The 15,116-nt window shown below is 41.7% G+C and overlaps 1 protein-coding gene across 3 annotated transcripts in view; it reads left to right on the forward strand.

Moving 5' to 3' along the window:
* Nucleotides 1–7,565: 7,565 nt before the first annotated feature.
* ARHGAP18 (Rho GTPase activating protein 18) overlaps nt 7,566–15,116 on the forward strand; it is a 192,357-nt gene continuing 184,806 nt past the window's right edge. For all 3 annotated transcript variants that reach the window (XM_040449237.1, XM_040449239.1, XM_040449238.1), the window contains exon 1: nt 7,566–8,074. In XM_040449237.1, the coding sequence (XP_040305171.1) occupies nt 7,581–8,074 (494 nt within the window). In that variant the 5' untranslated portion in view covers nt 7,566–7,580. The remainder of the gene's footprint in view (nt 8,075–15,116) is intronic.

Consider the following 15,116-nt stretch of genomic DNA (forward strand, 5'->3'; position numbering starts at 1 on the left):
TGATATCTTTTTTGAGCCATTGTATTTTGGGCTTCCATTATTGTAGTAGCTAAGTCTATCTATACCTTAGTTATACTTCGGTTCCTATTCTATAGGAGTCACTGATTTAATACTTCGATATTGACTAAATAAATTCATCTCTTTATTCAATTTCCAAACTCATCGAGTGCAGATATCTTCAATGTAAGACAAAATTCAGTCTTTTAATTAGATCATCACAAAAAATGGATCTTGCTGACGCATACTTCTGTACAATGAACTTTTGTTATATATGTGAATAGTTTTAATTATATTTTTCCATGTTACTAGAGTCTATATAAGGAGGACATCATTTAGCTTACTAGTATAATTGCTTTTATCATTTTCTCAGTAAATTTGCACATAGAATAATTTGCCTCTAAAAAGAAGAAAGAGGTTTCTTTCCCTCTAGTGAATCATGGAAGATTTCCAGACAGTCAACTCTGACCAAAATTCTTAGGGACTACAAAAATCCCATTTTTAGAAAATAGTGACTTTACAGGTGTGTATTGTGTCAATTACCACCATTTCCAGTTTCCAAACAACGAAAGTAATGGTCTCCCTTCATGCCAACCAAATTTGGGCAGGCCTAGTGCTTGTCAGACCAAGTGAGTCTTTTAGTTCAGGGTGCAGTATTTCTATATGCAGCACCACATTTTCACAAATGTTTGTTAAACACATAGCATTAGCCAGGTACTATGCCACACATAAATTATAAAAATTATCCTTACCTTGAGACACTTACCTATCAGCTGTTTGTAGAATAGATAAATGAATAAAGAGATAATTTCAATGTAAAGCAGTGATTTTGATAAAAGCACAGTACCAGTCAGTTATTAATTTATTGCCTTTGTGCTCCCAATCCACCTTCATTGCCTGCTTGTGACACGGAAACATTGGTCTCTTGCTGGCTGTTATGCTTTGTCAGTAGAGGGTGCTGGAGGGACACTGCAAGAGGGAGAGAGGTCCCTTCCTGGTTCAAGTGTGCATTCCAGCATTCTTGTGCTTGCTGTGTTGGGCTGGCATGTAGGACACTCAGTGGAGGTCACTTCTAGAGAGTTTCAACAGCATCGCCGTAAATATCTTTGTAGTAAGTTCCCAAAGTACTTCCATAGACTTCCCATCAGTAAGAATGGCAGTACCTCCCAGGCAGGTGGCAGATAGTTCTGCAGGCTTTCCAGGGGGCAGGGCAGTTCAGTGGCATCTCCCCGTCTCCAGGTATCAGCCTCTGCATGAGTTCTGCAGTCTCTCCAGCTGGCCTCACATCAGCAAGTTCAATGGCACACCCTCACTGGCGGATTCAGGCAGGCTCCGTGGGTGCTCAGAGACTTCAATAGTACTTCTTGAAGGTGACTTCCTGGCGGTTTTCTGGTAAGTCCAGCCGGTATCTGCTTGGCTTTGCAACCAGTTCAACAGCAGCCTCTGGAGGCAGCCTCTCAGCAAAACTCATCAGTAGCACAGTGAGCAATGTCCTGGTAACTAGCCTTAGCCCATTGGCACTGCTGCAGGAAACTTCCAGTTTGTGAGTCCCAGCCCCTACAGTTCATTCCCACCGGCCTCAGCTTGCGGATTGTGGGCAGACTCTGGCCTGGGAAACCCAGCAAACCTCTCCAGCATCCAGTGAGCAGGAGCTATCCCAAAGAGGGCTGGATCCCAGGCCTGGGGAAGGCTTCCTTCCTTGAGTACCCCCCTCAGCCTTGGGGTTGAAGGGAAGAAGACCTTCCTTTACCCTTCTGGCTGGACTTAGTAATGTTTATTTTATTTTTGAGAGAGTGAGAGACTGAGCATGGGCAGGGGAGGGGCAGACAGAGAAGAAGACACAGAATCTGAAGCAGGCTCTAGGCTCTGAGCTGTCAGCACAGAGCCCGATAAGGGACTTGAACTCATGAATCTCGAGATCATGACCTGAGCTGAAGTCGGACACTCAACCGACTGAGCCACCCAGGCATCCCCCTTCTAGCTGGACTCAGAATGAAATTGACATGAGACAGATAAACGGGAGAAAATCAAATTTAATAGGCGTACATATGTAGAATCCACACACACATGAAATTCCAAAGACAATGAGGCAAAAGGAAGCTTATAAGAGATAAGGAGAGGGGTAGAGATCTGGGAATACAAAGGGGAGAAAGCTCATCAGCAAGAAGGTGAAAGGCGATGTTTGGAAAAACAAGGTTGTCCTATTATGCAGATAAGTCCCTTAGGTAAGGAGGAGCCTCTGTTAATAGCTCTCTTCCGGGTACAGGCTCTCGGGTCCTAAGTAAATGTAGGCAATTGATGGGGAAGCAGAGGGCTTTTCTTGCATTTGCTGGGTTTTGATTACTTTTAACTCAAAATAATCGTATTTTTTTTTAAGTTTATTTATTTATTTTAAGAGAGAGAGCTAGCAAGCATGCTAGCAAGACAGGGGCAGAGAGAGAGGGAAAGAGAGAATTCTAAGCAGGCTCTGTGCTATCAGTAATCTCACAAACCCTGAGATCATGAACTAAGCTGAACTCAAGAGTCAGAGGCTTAACCAGCTGAGCCACTCAGGTGCAGCTTAACTCAAAATAATCTTTATGTCAAAGTGACCCATCTTGGGGTAGCCTGCCCTGGGTCCCTGCAGGGTATTCTTTACAGTTCTCTTTATTCCCTTTTAATAGTTTTCTTTGGAAATACAAAATAATTTTTCATATTAAGCCGTCTCTTTTCAAATTACTGTGAGGTTTTTGTCTCCTTACTGGAACCTGACTTAATAAGCACTATTATTAATTATCATCATCATCATCTTAACCATAAATTGGTTGTCCCTAAATTAACAATGATACATAGAACACTATTTATATGGAGTATAATGATATGCCAATATACCCATATTTACATGTTTTCCCTCTTTGCGTAATAAGGTATACCTTAAGTAATCACTATTTTTCTAACCTCTTTTTCCCACTTAGAGAATCACTTCTAACTTATTTTTATCTGAAAAGTTTACCTGAAAGATCCATTCTCATATCATCTAAAAATGAATGCTGAGGAAATAGTACAAAGTGTAGCATACTAGAGAAATTTATTTTCCTAGTCAAGAAGTGAAGTGCATTATAAATTTAACCCAAAAGTTCAGTAATCCACTGGCCTTGAGGATTGAGTTTGTGAAAAATGGGGGTATTAATCAGCCCATACTCAACTTCACTGCCTCATGGACACTGAAGGTTCTGAACAGAACTTCTGTGGGGAGACTCAGAAACCAATAGGAGTTTAGTAGCCAGTGGAGTGAGACCATTAATTCCTTTTAAAAAATATTAATCATGGAATAGTATTTTATAGCTTCTGGAAGCAAGTTCTCATGGACTTTTGGGGGGGGCATTGTCCCTATAGTTCTGTAGGGAGTTATGAATACAGAAGCTTGAGGCCACATATTCTAGAATTCAGCTTGAGTAACACAGTAACATTCAGCTGGGGCCCTACTATGTGAAACGTACAATGGGACAAAGATGGACCCATTTGCTGGGTTATAAACTCCTTAAGGAGGGGCGCCTGGGTGGCGCAGTCGGTTAAGCGTCCAACTTCAGCCAGGTCACCATCTTGCGGTCCGTGAGTTTGAGCCCCGCGTCAGGCTCTGGGCTGATGGCTCAGAGCCTGGAGCCTGTTTCCGATTCTGTGTCTCCCTCTCTCTCTGCCCCTCCCCCGTTCATGCTCTGTCTCTCTCTATCCCAAAAATAAATAAACGTTGAAAAAAAAAATAAAAAATAAACTCCTTAAGGAGTTTATAATCTAGTAGAGACTCATACAGATGACAAATAGAATGCAGGACAAGACCGAATGAGTGATCAATGAGAAGCATGGCAGCCATGGGAAAGTGCCTCCTACCCTCCGCTGCACAAAGCATAGATGACGAAGACCATAGCCCTTGATAGTCGTACAGCATTTTTTGGTGAAGCCACACATCCCACAGGCTTCTCCTAGGCAAAGGTGGCATTGATACTAAAGCATCTCATTTCTGGGAGAAGCTGGACTCCTCTATGGACGACTTTGGCTTTAGGATTCATCAGCGGGCCTCACTGAACTTTCCTTAGAACTGCACCCATCCAGCTTCCTTCCTCACTTCTCTCTCCTTCACTCTGGGTCAGACTTGATTGTAATCTGAAGGCTCCCAGCCTTACCCAGCTCCCTCCCCCTTTTTTTCCCAGACATTTTTTTAAATAAAGTTGTTGCACATTTAATCCCACCTTGGCTCAGCTGCTGGGAGGATCCAAGCTTACACACAGAGGTACACACAACATGTATGAAAATATTAATTCTGAACATTCATTTCAGAGAAAAGTATCTTTTAATCTGGACCTGGAAGGAAGAGCTGGATTTTAGTAGCAGAAAATGCAGGATGAAAGCAGACTGGGCTATGAGAGAGCAAATGACATGATTAGAGCAAGTAGCCCAGCATGGCCAAAATGTAAAATGCATAGCAGAATATAATGGGAAACAAATGTACAAACACAGAGGGGCCAGGAGAAAGTTCTCAAATGCTATGCTAAGAAATTTAGCTATTTCTTAATCACTTTAGCATTTTGAATAGGAAATTGAAATAAAAGCTTATCTCAGACCTGAGGCTTTCGACTGCCAGGAAAACCCAGTGTAAAGCGCCTTTAAACAGATTTTATTGGCTCCCATTCCAAGAGGTGAGGTAAGGTAGGTATTTTGGTAGGTGGATTAATTTAATGACATTCATCAAAGACCTGGGTTTTCCATCTGCTTTTCACTTTGTGCAATGTTGACAAGGCTGATCTTTTCAAGGTAGAAAGATGGTTCCTCATAGCATTAGGGGCTGGGTGCTTACCTGTTTAAAAAGGATATATTAGGGGCGCCTGGGTGACTCATTCGGTTGGATGTCTGACTTCGGCTCAGGTCATGTTGTCAAGGTTCGTGGTTGGAGTCCTGCATCGGGCTCTGCTGACAGCTCAGGGCCTGGAGCCCGCTTCGGATTCTGAGTCTCCCTCTCTCTGGCCCTCCCCCGCTCACGCTCTGTCTCACTCTCTCTCTCAAAAATAAATAAACATTAAAAAAATAATAAGAAGAAATAAAAAGGAGATATTAGTGGATTTCCATAATTCTCACTTATGAGAAAAGAAGAACCTTCCTGATATCTGTTGCAAACTTGCCTAGGCTCTTCATGAGTTAAAATTGAGTCACATACTCATCCCTTAACCAAAGAATGGTCAAGCTGTGGAAAATTAGACCAATCGGACCAGTCAACATATTATTGAGCAAATGGATTATTCGATGAATGAATAATCATCATTGGGCATCTGCTAGGAGAAAGTTGGGAGGACTATCCCAAGGCAAGCAACAAAGTTCACTGTTAACGATAAAGAAATTTTAGGAAGAGATTTCAAACTCCAGGGGCAGTTTGGAAAAAGAAGAGAGAAAGAAAAAAAGAAGAGAGAAAGAAAAAAAAGAGAGAAAGAGATGAAAATAGAGGCGCCAGTTGGAAAACTTTTGAGAACCAGATTCACTGCACTATGATGAAGAGCAAAAAGAAAAAAAAAATGTAGGAGGTTAATGAGGGAGATGATATAAAGAATCTTTGCTACGAAATAAAATGTGTGTGTCCATAGAACCCATGGTAATGGTAGACGTGCCCCTACCTCTATTCCTATTTGGGGTAGAGAAACAGTCCAGACAGCTTGACCCTAGTTATCTGTATTTATCAGGTCTGCACAAACAGGCCTACTTCTTCCTTTCAGCTATGAAATCTTTGATTTAATTGAAAACAATTATTTTTCCTTCTGGAATCACTGCTAGGAAATGTCCCTAAATTAACCCCACCACTTTTGTAATTGACCACTTCAATTAGAAGGACTCCCTACGGTGCCTCAATTAATATGAAAACATATGAAAACCAGTGATTGTGCAAACCTATACAGTTGTATAGATGCAAAAGCCAGCATTGTCTCGGGTCTTAAAGAATTCACAGCTGGTGGTAGTTGAGGCACGATTTAGCAATTCAGAAAGTATGGTTAAAAGAGTATGCACTGGTGAGGCCCAGCAGAGGGGAGCCAGGAAAGGTTCTGGACTCCAGAGGCACTCATAGGCACAAGAGTCTTAACTGGAGAATAGAAGGTCAGGGGATGGAAAATCCAGGGAGGAGAGAGAGGATTTTCCTGCTTATGTGATTGGATCAATGGGCCAGGGCAACACCTGGCTGAGGATTCAAGAAACACCGGACTCCCAGCTCACTCATGTTTTCTGTATGGATTTTCACAGGCCAGCTTTCAGCCATGAATGCCTCTTGGATTCATCCTTCACAGACTTGGCAGAAATGACTGGCTAGACGTTTTTCAAAACAATTTTGTTATCTGCAAGCCATGTAGTCGGTGTCCCTGGTTTCAACAGTAGCAGAGAGAACATGCCCTGAGTTTGGCTCAGCTTGCCAAAGAGTATCTTAGAGGGCTGGAAAGAGAAGAAAGAGGGACACACACACAAAACAACACGAAAATGAAAATCATATTTAAAAAAAAATTTGCTTATCATTGGACACCTATATGACAAAAATTTAGTGTACTCCTATTTTCTTTTTTTTCTTTAAAAAAATTTTTTTTAATGTTTATTTATTTTTGAGACAGAGAGTGAACAGGGGAGGGGCAGAGAGAGAGGGAGACACAGAATCTGAAACAGGCTCCAGGCTCTGAGCTGTCAGCACAGAGCCCGACGCGGGGCTCGAACTCACAGACCGTGAGATCATGACCTGAGCCGAAGTCAGACGCTTAACCGACCGAGCCACCCAGGCGCCCCTGTACTCCTATTTTCAAATACTTGGCTAGCCTAAAACAAAAAGCTGATAAGGTCAATAGTTCATACCAAGTTCAAGAACTTCAGCCTTCCCGTGTTATTTACAGATTTTACAGATTATCTAACCCACGATTCATTCTCACGCAAGCATTTATGGAGCACTTGTCCTTTACCAAGCCCTGATAAATGATTTGGGTTTACAGTCATGAATAAACAACATTCCCTGCTGAATCTTGCCATCTGAAAGATTTAAAAATCAAAGTGTAAGTTATAATATAAATTAACGTTTAAATCTCAAAAATTTCACGCTTTATAAAATACGTTTAACTAAAAGTCATTGTCTTTAGGCAGATTTCACTTATGTAGATATCAAATGATTGATTCATGACACATTGCTTAGACTTTCAAATATAGGCAATTCCATACCGAATCTTGAGTGCTAGTAACTTTCTAGGATTAGCATCCTTTCGCAGCTTACACTACATACTTGACCCCGCAGACAACTTAATTGTGCAGGGAGTGTTAAAGACTAAACAACAATCGATAGCTTCCAAACATCTCTATCAACCTATCAATAATATTTGTTCACTGCAATGCAATGCATCGTCTCGTCTTTCTTCTCTTCTTTTTCTTTTTTTGGTTGGGGGGCGGGGGAGGGTATCGGGAGAAGGTCATCTCCTCGCTCAAAAAATCACCTCCACTGGATCTGACCCTCCGCAGCCTTCTCCATTCTACCCCTTTTCTCAAATCAAGAGAAGTCACCGGTCGGAAGGCCCTCGTGGAGCCGAGGGAAGCCGAGCATGCTCAGTAGCTGGGGCCGCTTCCGGAGCTCCCCGCGAGCTTGGGCTTGCACCAGGCTCCGGGAAGCGCCGGGCTGTGCCGCAGCTGGTGCTCGTTCCTGGAAAGCTCCGCTCCGCCCTGTAACGTGCGGCTTTAGGATCGTCAGCTGTGGCCGCGCAGCCCCGGGCTCCCCGGGAGGCACTCCGCCTGCTCCGCGCCGGGCTCGTGCTCAGCCGCCCGGTGTGCACGCTTCTGCCGGGTGCTTCTGGCAGCTGCCGGATGATGGAGCAGAAATGACAGGCTTGTCGGTAACCGTGAAGGGCGAGCGGGAGCCACTTGCCTTCGGAGCCAGAGAGAGGAGGTGTGTCACGGGAGAAAGGGCCCTGGGAAGATTCTTGCAGCGGCTCCAACCTTCGCTTCCTTCTTCACTTCTTGCCACTCTGGCATTCCCGGCTCTTGACCTGGGAAGGATGGTGACGGTAGCCACGAAGCTGGTGCGCCGCTTTCACTTCAGGTAAAGAAAACCCCATTTGCATGCTTTTCTCTTTTCCGTGCTTTTGCTAGCTCTGAAATCCACAGCCAGGAAAGATCTTGTAATTATTAGCCTTGTTCTCACACTGCAGGTTTGCTTTTAACGAAGACTGAGAAACAGGACTTTCTGTGTGATTTTAAAAAGCCTTTCAGGAGGACGTTGAAATAAGAATTGGTGTTCTTTATTACCTCTGTTATTCTTAACCGTGACCCTGACTTGCTTGGTAAAATTTAGGTCTCTATTTACAAGATGAGGTTTAAAAAAAAAAAAGATTCTTTGCATATTCTAGGGAACGGTACTTTATGCCATATAGGCAAATGGATATAATTGGCAGCTTTTTCAAAATGATTATGATTTCACTTACGGCCAAGGGAGAATAATATTAAAATTCACCACAACCTTGCTCAGCATTGAACTTCAGCTGACTAGAAAGGAAACATTCATACTATAGTTATCTGGTTATTTGTAAAAACAAATGTTCAGGGTTTACTCCTGAGAAATCAACAGGAGTCCACGAATTTAAAGAAAAAAAAAAATTAACACCCTTCATATCCTGTGGGTATTGATCAGGCTAACTTCTTCACAGAGGCATCAGTTATAAAATAAAGAAACACATAAATTAACTTTGCGGCTGCAAATGAATTATTTTTGATGAAAACTGGACTCACCATCTTCAGATGGATCTTCATGTAAAAGAAAAAAGAGGCTTTCAGAACATAAACAGATTCAATTACTATTAATTCTGCTGGAGGTTTTGAGAGAAGGGATCACTTTTCCAAGTAAACCCCAACTTAATAAGCAATAGTAGGTCTATAAGTATTCCCTAACGTTTAGCGATTGTAATCAAACGGGGCAGAAAAATGTTTTCTTGTCTGACATTAGATTTCTCTATTTCCTCTTTAAAGATAAGTTTATTAGTAACAATTCATTTAAAACAGCATATTATTTCTCTAAGACAGCATAGGACTTTTTTCTTATCAAAACTGAAACAAAAAAAATACACATCTTGCAGCGATCGAGGAAAAAATAGACAAGGAAATACTTCATGTGAATACTTGACTGAAAAAAAGTTAAAATTCCAGGACAGATCATTGCTAAGGCCTTCTTTTTATTTTCTTTCTTTATTTTGGGAGGGTTTGATGTTTAGTCATTAATTTGTACATTCCAGTATGATTAACATAGTGTTATATTAGTTTCAGGTGTACAGTATAATGACTCAACACTTCTATACATCGGTTGGTCATCACAATAAGTGAACTCTTCATCCCCTTCACCTATTTCACCCATCCCCCCCCGCAAAGGCTTCTCTTTAATGTAATAGGTATTGTGATGCATTCCCTTGGGGATCCATTAACTATGAACAAGTGAACAGCATCTAGTAAGAAAGGGTGAGGGATCAAGTTTGCCCAAAGGTAAAAATTCCTATTTCTAGTGTATTTTGCAGGGACTAGAACCAACAGTCTTGAGTTCAGCAGGCTTTGTTCTACAGAAGGGACAAAGTTCTTTAAAGTTGGATTACTAGCCTGGGAACTGGGAGAAATCCATTCCTTTCCTCCCTTTTCTGGTGTAAATATCCTGGCTCTTTACATTCAGAGCACCCCAAGTTCTGAACTCTCAGCTGATCTGTGGCAAGACAAAAGCTGCCTTTCCACCCCCCCCCCACCCCCGCTCAGAGGTTAACAGTCTGGCCTCTGACCTTTACCTGTTCACCCTAGCTGACACCAACCCAGGTGTCCCTCAGTGGAATTAACATAAGCACCCTTTTCAGAAGCTCCCAAAGACCCAGAATTTTACTGAGAATTTTTCTGAGGCCTGCCTCTGCTTCTTGTTCTTGAACTCTTTCTGTGGAATGGTTTCTTTCTTTCTTTTTTTTTTTTTAAGATGTTATTTTTAATCTCTTCACCTAACAGGAGCTCGAACTCACAGCCGCGAGATCAAGAGTCCGCACGCTGTACTGACTGAGCCCACCAGAGGCTCTTGGAATGGTTTCTGAGAGGTGCTTTTTTTTTTTTTCTTAGCTAATTAGTAGTGATCATTTCTGTTCTAGTTGGACGTAGAATTTGTTCTAATACTAAGAGCTGCTGTCAGCAATCGCCCAGAATGGTGTCTTAATTATCAGTTGGAAGAAGAAAACAGGAGAAAAAGTTATCGCATATGTGGATGTTAGGTAGTAGGTAGCCCTTCTGTTTCCTTCTCCTTCTCCTCTCCCCCAATATCCACTTATGACACATGATGAGTCCAGTGAAAGTCATGATGTTTCCCGTTTGAGGAGGTGAGAACGGGGGTGAGGCCATCTCATCCTTTCATGTCCATCACTAACTTGTACCCGCTGTTATTGTTAAGTGTCTCTTCCGTATCAGACAGAGGATTGGTGAGATGTCACAAACTCCCTTATAGTTTGTGAAGCAAACACTTGAAATATAGCGAATTTCATTTTTCCTCTTAATCAAATAGTACTAGAAGTTCAGTCCTAATATGTATGTATTTCCTGTCTTTTGCTTCATTAAAGAAGAACTTATGTCTGCTGCTTTGTTTCTGCCACTGTTTTGGAGATAGGCTCAAGTAGCGTTTAAGATTTGAACCCAGTTCAGCTGCAGTATGTTTAGACGAGGATAAATCCCACATATTTTCAATAGAGGAGCCACATAATCAGAGATGTTTTCATTTTAATAATTGTATAGAACTTTCTCAGCTGTCCTTCTCATCAGATTTTTTTGTAGCAGTCTAAAAAGAGCTAATCAACTCTCTTTGTATAGCATGAAAGGTGTTAGTCTTAGTCACTGATTGCTTTTGATTTAATAATTGAGTTTTTCATTATTTAGGACAACTCTTAGCTTTGGTTTTAGCAATTCAAGCAAAGGATAACTGTAACCGTACAGAACTAGAAATACTCGAGTATTAAGTGGAGTCTAGGCAAGAAGCCAGACATCAGACTAGCTCCAGAGTTGATATATTTATGTCCAGAATTCCAGGGATTCTGGGTCTTCTTCAAGGGCATACTCAGCTTTTACTCCAACCAGCAACTTTCAGATCGTCACTGCTAGGAATTTAACTTGGGAATACAAACCCATCCTCAGGTTTGAGGATAAGCCCCGTGTTGTTTTTCTGTGACCTTGTTTTCTGCTGAATACCTCAGCAATGGGAGGATAAGAGAACAAATCAAGGTTGAATCTGAATCTCTGCATGGTTTGAAACATACCAGTGTGTATTTTCCACTCCCTCCTCCATCTTTAATTTTCTCATGTTATTTATGTTTGAATGTCTTGGTTATATGACATGTAAAAAAAAAAAAAAGCTGTTGTAGGATTAACCTGGTGAATCTCTAAGAGACCTTCAGTTCCAAGCAGTCCTTCAGTAAAAGCATACAAAGGAACAGCCCTCATTAAATTCTCATTTTCTGCTTCTACTTCAGTATATCACACAGTCTGGTAATGGTGATGCCCTCGTGTGCTGCGAAAGAACATGCACCGTCTTTATCACTTCCTCAAACACAACATAAAATAAACTTGAAGGCAACGTTCAGGTAAAATCTTGCCAGCTGATCACCCCCACCACCTGCCAAAAGTTCCATTGTGCATCTGTATGACAAGCTCTGTTGTGATCCTCAGGATGGACCTTTGAAATAAGGTTCCTGCTCTCAAAGGGCTTATAGCATGGGAGAGATTGGTGGTTCAAATGGGGAAGGAGCCCATGAGTGAAATAACAGCAGGTCCTTGTAAGTGTTGTGAACAGTAGACCAAGAAATTGTATGGAGTGTGACTTCTGGTGGAGCACACAGGGAAGCCCTCTCTCTGAAGAGATAACATTTGATCTGGGATCAGTATGGGATTGAAGTCTGGGGACCTGTTCCTGGTTGCTTGGTTTGTTCTAGAGGCAGATATAAAGCAGTGTGGCTGGGTGGAGAAGGTTGGGGGGGGGGGTTGGGTAGGGACTTAGAGACCAGTGTAGGGGGAGGGGTAAATTAGGAGATAAGATCAGAGAGACAGGCCAGGCCCTGCTCTTTGGGTCTTGTAGAGACTGAGATAGAGAATGTATGGACAGGCCCAAGCACAAGAGCACGGGGAAGGGCAGAGGGAGAGAGAGAATCTCAAGCAGGCTCTCCATTCAGACTCTGCCTAGAGCCTGCCTGGAGGCCAGATCCCATGACCTGAGCTCCACTGACTGTGCCACCCAGGTGCTCTGAGACTAAATTTTTTAAATGCAATGAACCTACTGGAGCACTTTACGGTTTAAAGGAGCATCATGGCTGCTCAATGGAGAAGGCACCATAGGGCCAGAGAGAAAGCTGGGAGATGTGTTGCAGACAGATGTCTCTAACTTGAACTAAGGAGGTGTGGAGGCTGTGGAAGCTGGCATGTATAGACTTTCTTCAAATTATATTTCATTTCTTATTACAGAAGTAATATATTTCTGTTACAGAAAACCTATACCATTGATAAGTCCCCAAAGATATTGAATCCTAATCCTACCACCTAGACATAATCACTGTAATGTTTTTGGTATCTGTCTTATAGAAAACTTAGAAAATACAGGGACCTCTTCCCCAAAGACATGAAATATGCCACAATCTTACCATTCAATTTTACGTATAATATTTTTGTTATCTATTGTGTGAATCCTTCTTGAAGCCAGTATATTATTTTTAGGAAACTAGTTTATTCTGGATGTTCTGATAAAACCTCTTAAATAAACTAGAAAATGTCTGCCCTAAGTCTGGTTGACAAAATTAGTTTATGTGCCATAGAATCACTCCCTTCTTTATTCATTAAATATTTTACTGTACCCCAGACACTGGGACTCAGTGATCTGTGGTGAATGCTGTCTTCATAAACCATCCCTTCCCATATCCCAAATCAATACCACAGACATTCCTTGGGGTTAGGAAAGCCAAATTTGACCTTTTGACCTTAGATGTAAATTGTGCCATTCGCTGTCCCCGCTTTTGAGAAAACATGGGCACTAGAACTCTTTGGCTGTTTCTGGAATCTTTTCACTCGAGGTAGCCCAGTAAGAAACTAAGCTTGTAGGGCTGGTCTGCCCTGGCCTGAACCAAGGGTTATTTGGAGCGGAGAGGACCAAAGATTTATTTTTTTTCTAGGTTTTTGCAACGAGGCCTTCACCTTCCAGAGGTACTTATTGGTAAGGGAGAAATCGGGCGCTTCCTAAAAATGTGACCATTCCACCTCTTACTCTGGGTTCAAAATGCATTACATTTTACAGGTGTGTCCTCTCTTGATTACTGTTAAAAATTTTAGCATTATGGGGCAGCTGGGTGGCTCAGCTGGTTGAGTGTGTGACCGGCTCAGGTCATGATCTCAGGGTTTGGGGGTTCGAGCCTGCATCAGGCTCTGTGCTGACTGGTCGCTCAGAGCCTGGAGCCTGGATTCTGTGTGTGTCTCTCTCTGTCCCTCCTCTGTTCACACTCTGTCTCTCTCTGGAAATAAATAAATAAAACATTAAATGTATTACCAGTTTGCACTGTGTTCTCAAGCTTTCAGAGTGGTTTCATATAAGCTACTCTATTAAACATTTGAGACTGTATCTTTCCCCAACTGTCTGAAGTTCAATTTATTCACAATAGAATAGGGTCTGTCTTTGTATTCCAAACTTGCTTGCTTCTCCTGCTTTATCCCCTGACTCAGGTAAGAGTCTTAACTGTTGTTGGTTTTTTTGTTTATTTTGAGAGAGAGAGAGAGAGAGAGAGAGAGAGAGAATATCCCAAGCAGGCTCCATGCTATCAACACAGAGCTCCATTGTAGGGCTCGATCTCCATGAACCATGAGATCATGACCTGAGCCTAAATCAAAAAAGCTTAACAGACTGAGCCATCCAGATGCCCCAAGAGTCTTACCTGTTCTGAAGTCTCCTAAATGAGAAAGGGGAGAACCTTACCTTAGCTTTTTCTTCCTTATTCTTTCCTAATTAAGGAAAGAATATCCATGCAAGTTCAGAAAAGCCTCTCAATTTTTTTTCTCCCATCTATTCTACTGGTCACTGTTTAGGTTCAGTCAACTTCTTTCATCGGGTCTGTTAAGCATCCTCCTGCAATACTTCTCTATTTGGGCTACAGCCAGAGCGATCCATTGGGGCTTTTTAAGTGTTTGATCATGACCGTTTCCAGGTTGCAGGATACAATGCCATATGTTTGGATAATCTCTGAATTTCTCAGATGTAAGGTACATCTCCTTTGCCTTCATTTTTTATCCCCCCCCCCCCTTTTTTTTCTCACTGTTTCACCCTATGGTCCAGCTTTGTTGATCTTTGTTTCCTGAAAGTGTTAATCTTGAACTTTATGCCTCTACACCTGCTGTTTTCTCTACCTGGAATATCTTTCTTCTTGTTCTCCAAGTGGCATAGTCTTATTCATTCCTGGAGATCCAGATCTAGTGTTATTTATTTCTTAGCTTCTTCAGGGAGTGCCAGTCATCCCTTCTATATTCCCAGAACAGTTTGATCCATTTGAAAGCATTTTTTTAGTGACCACTCAAATAATGGCAACTTATTCTTTTCATGGCATTGTACACTATTTATTATGTGCCTTCCATGTGCCTCATACTGTATTAATTCCTGAAGATACAAGGATGAATAAAATATAGACTTGCCCTCTATGAATGTACAGCCTAAACAGAAAGAACCCTACAAAGAGAGAAGCCATGATGGGCTGTTTGGGGTCATTGTTACTGTTGTTACAGAGTTTGGCCTGTCTTTGGACCAGGCTTCTTTCCTCAGCCCTATGGGCTCTCTTAAGCAATTAGTTTGCTTAATCCTGAAACCATGAGCTGAGGTCCATGAATTAATGGGTCAGTTGGTATAATTTACTGGAATAAAACCATCATGATCGGAACAACAATATAGTATCAGATGTCTCACTGATGTTATTTTTACATTCTAACATCCCTCTACTGATAATCCTATCAGATATATTTTTTCACTCTATGCATTGGGAATATTTTTTTTTTAATGGGCTTTTCTTTTTATCATTTAAAAACATTTTTTAAAATGTTTATTTTAGAGAGAGACAGAG

Source organism: Herpailurus yagouaroundi, unplaced genomic scaffold (genome assembly GCF_014898765.1).
Source record: "Herpailurus yagouaroundi ecotype Mexico unplaced genomic scaffold, PumYag 198, whole genome shotgun sequence".
Taxonomy (NCBI): Eukaryota; Metazoa; Chordata; class Mammalia; order Carnivora; family Felidae; genus Herpailurus; species Herpailurus yagouaroundi.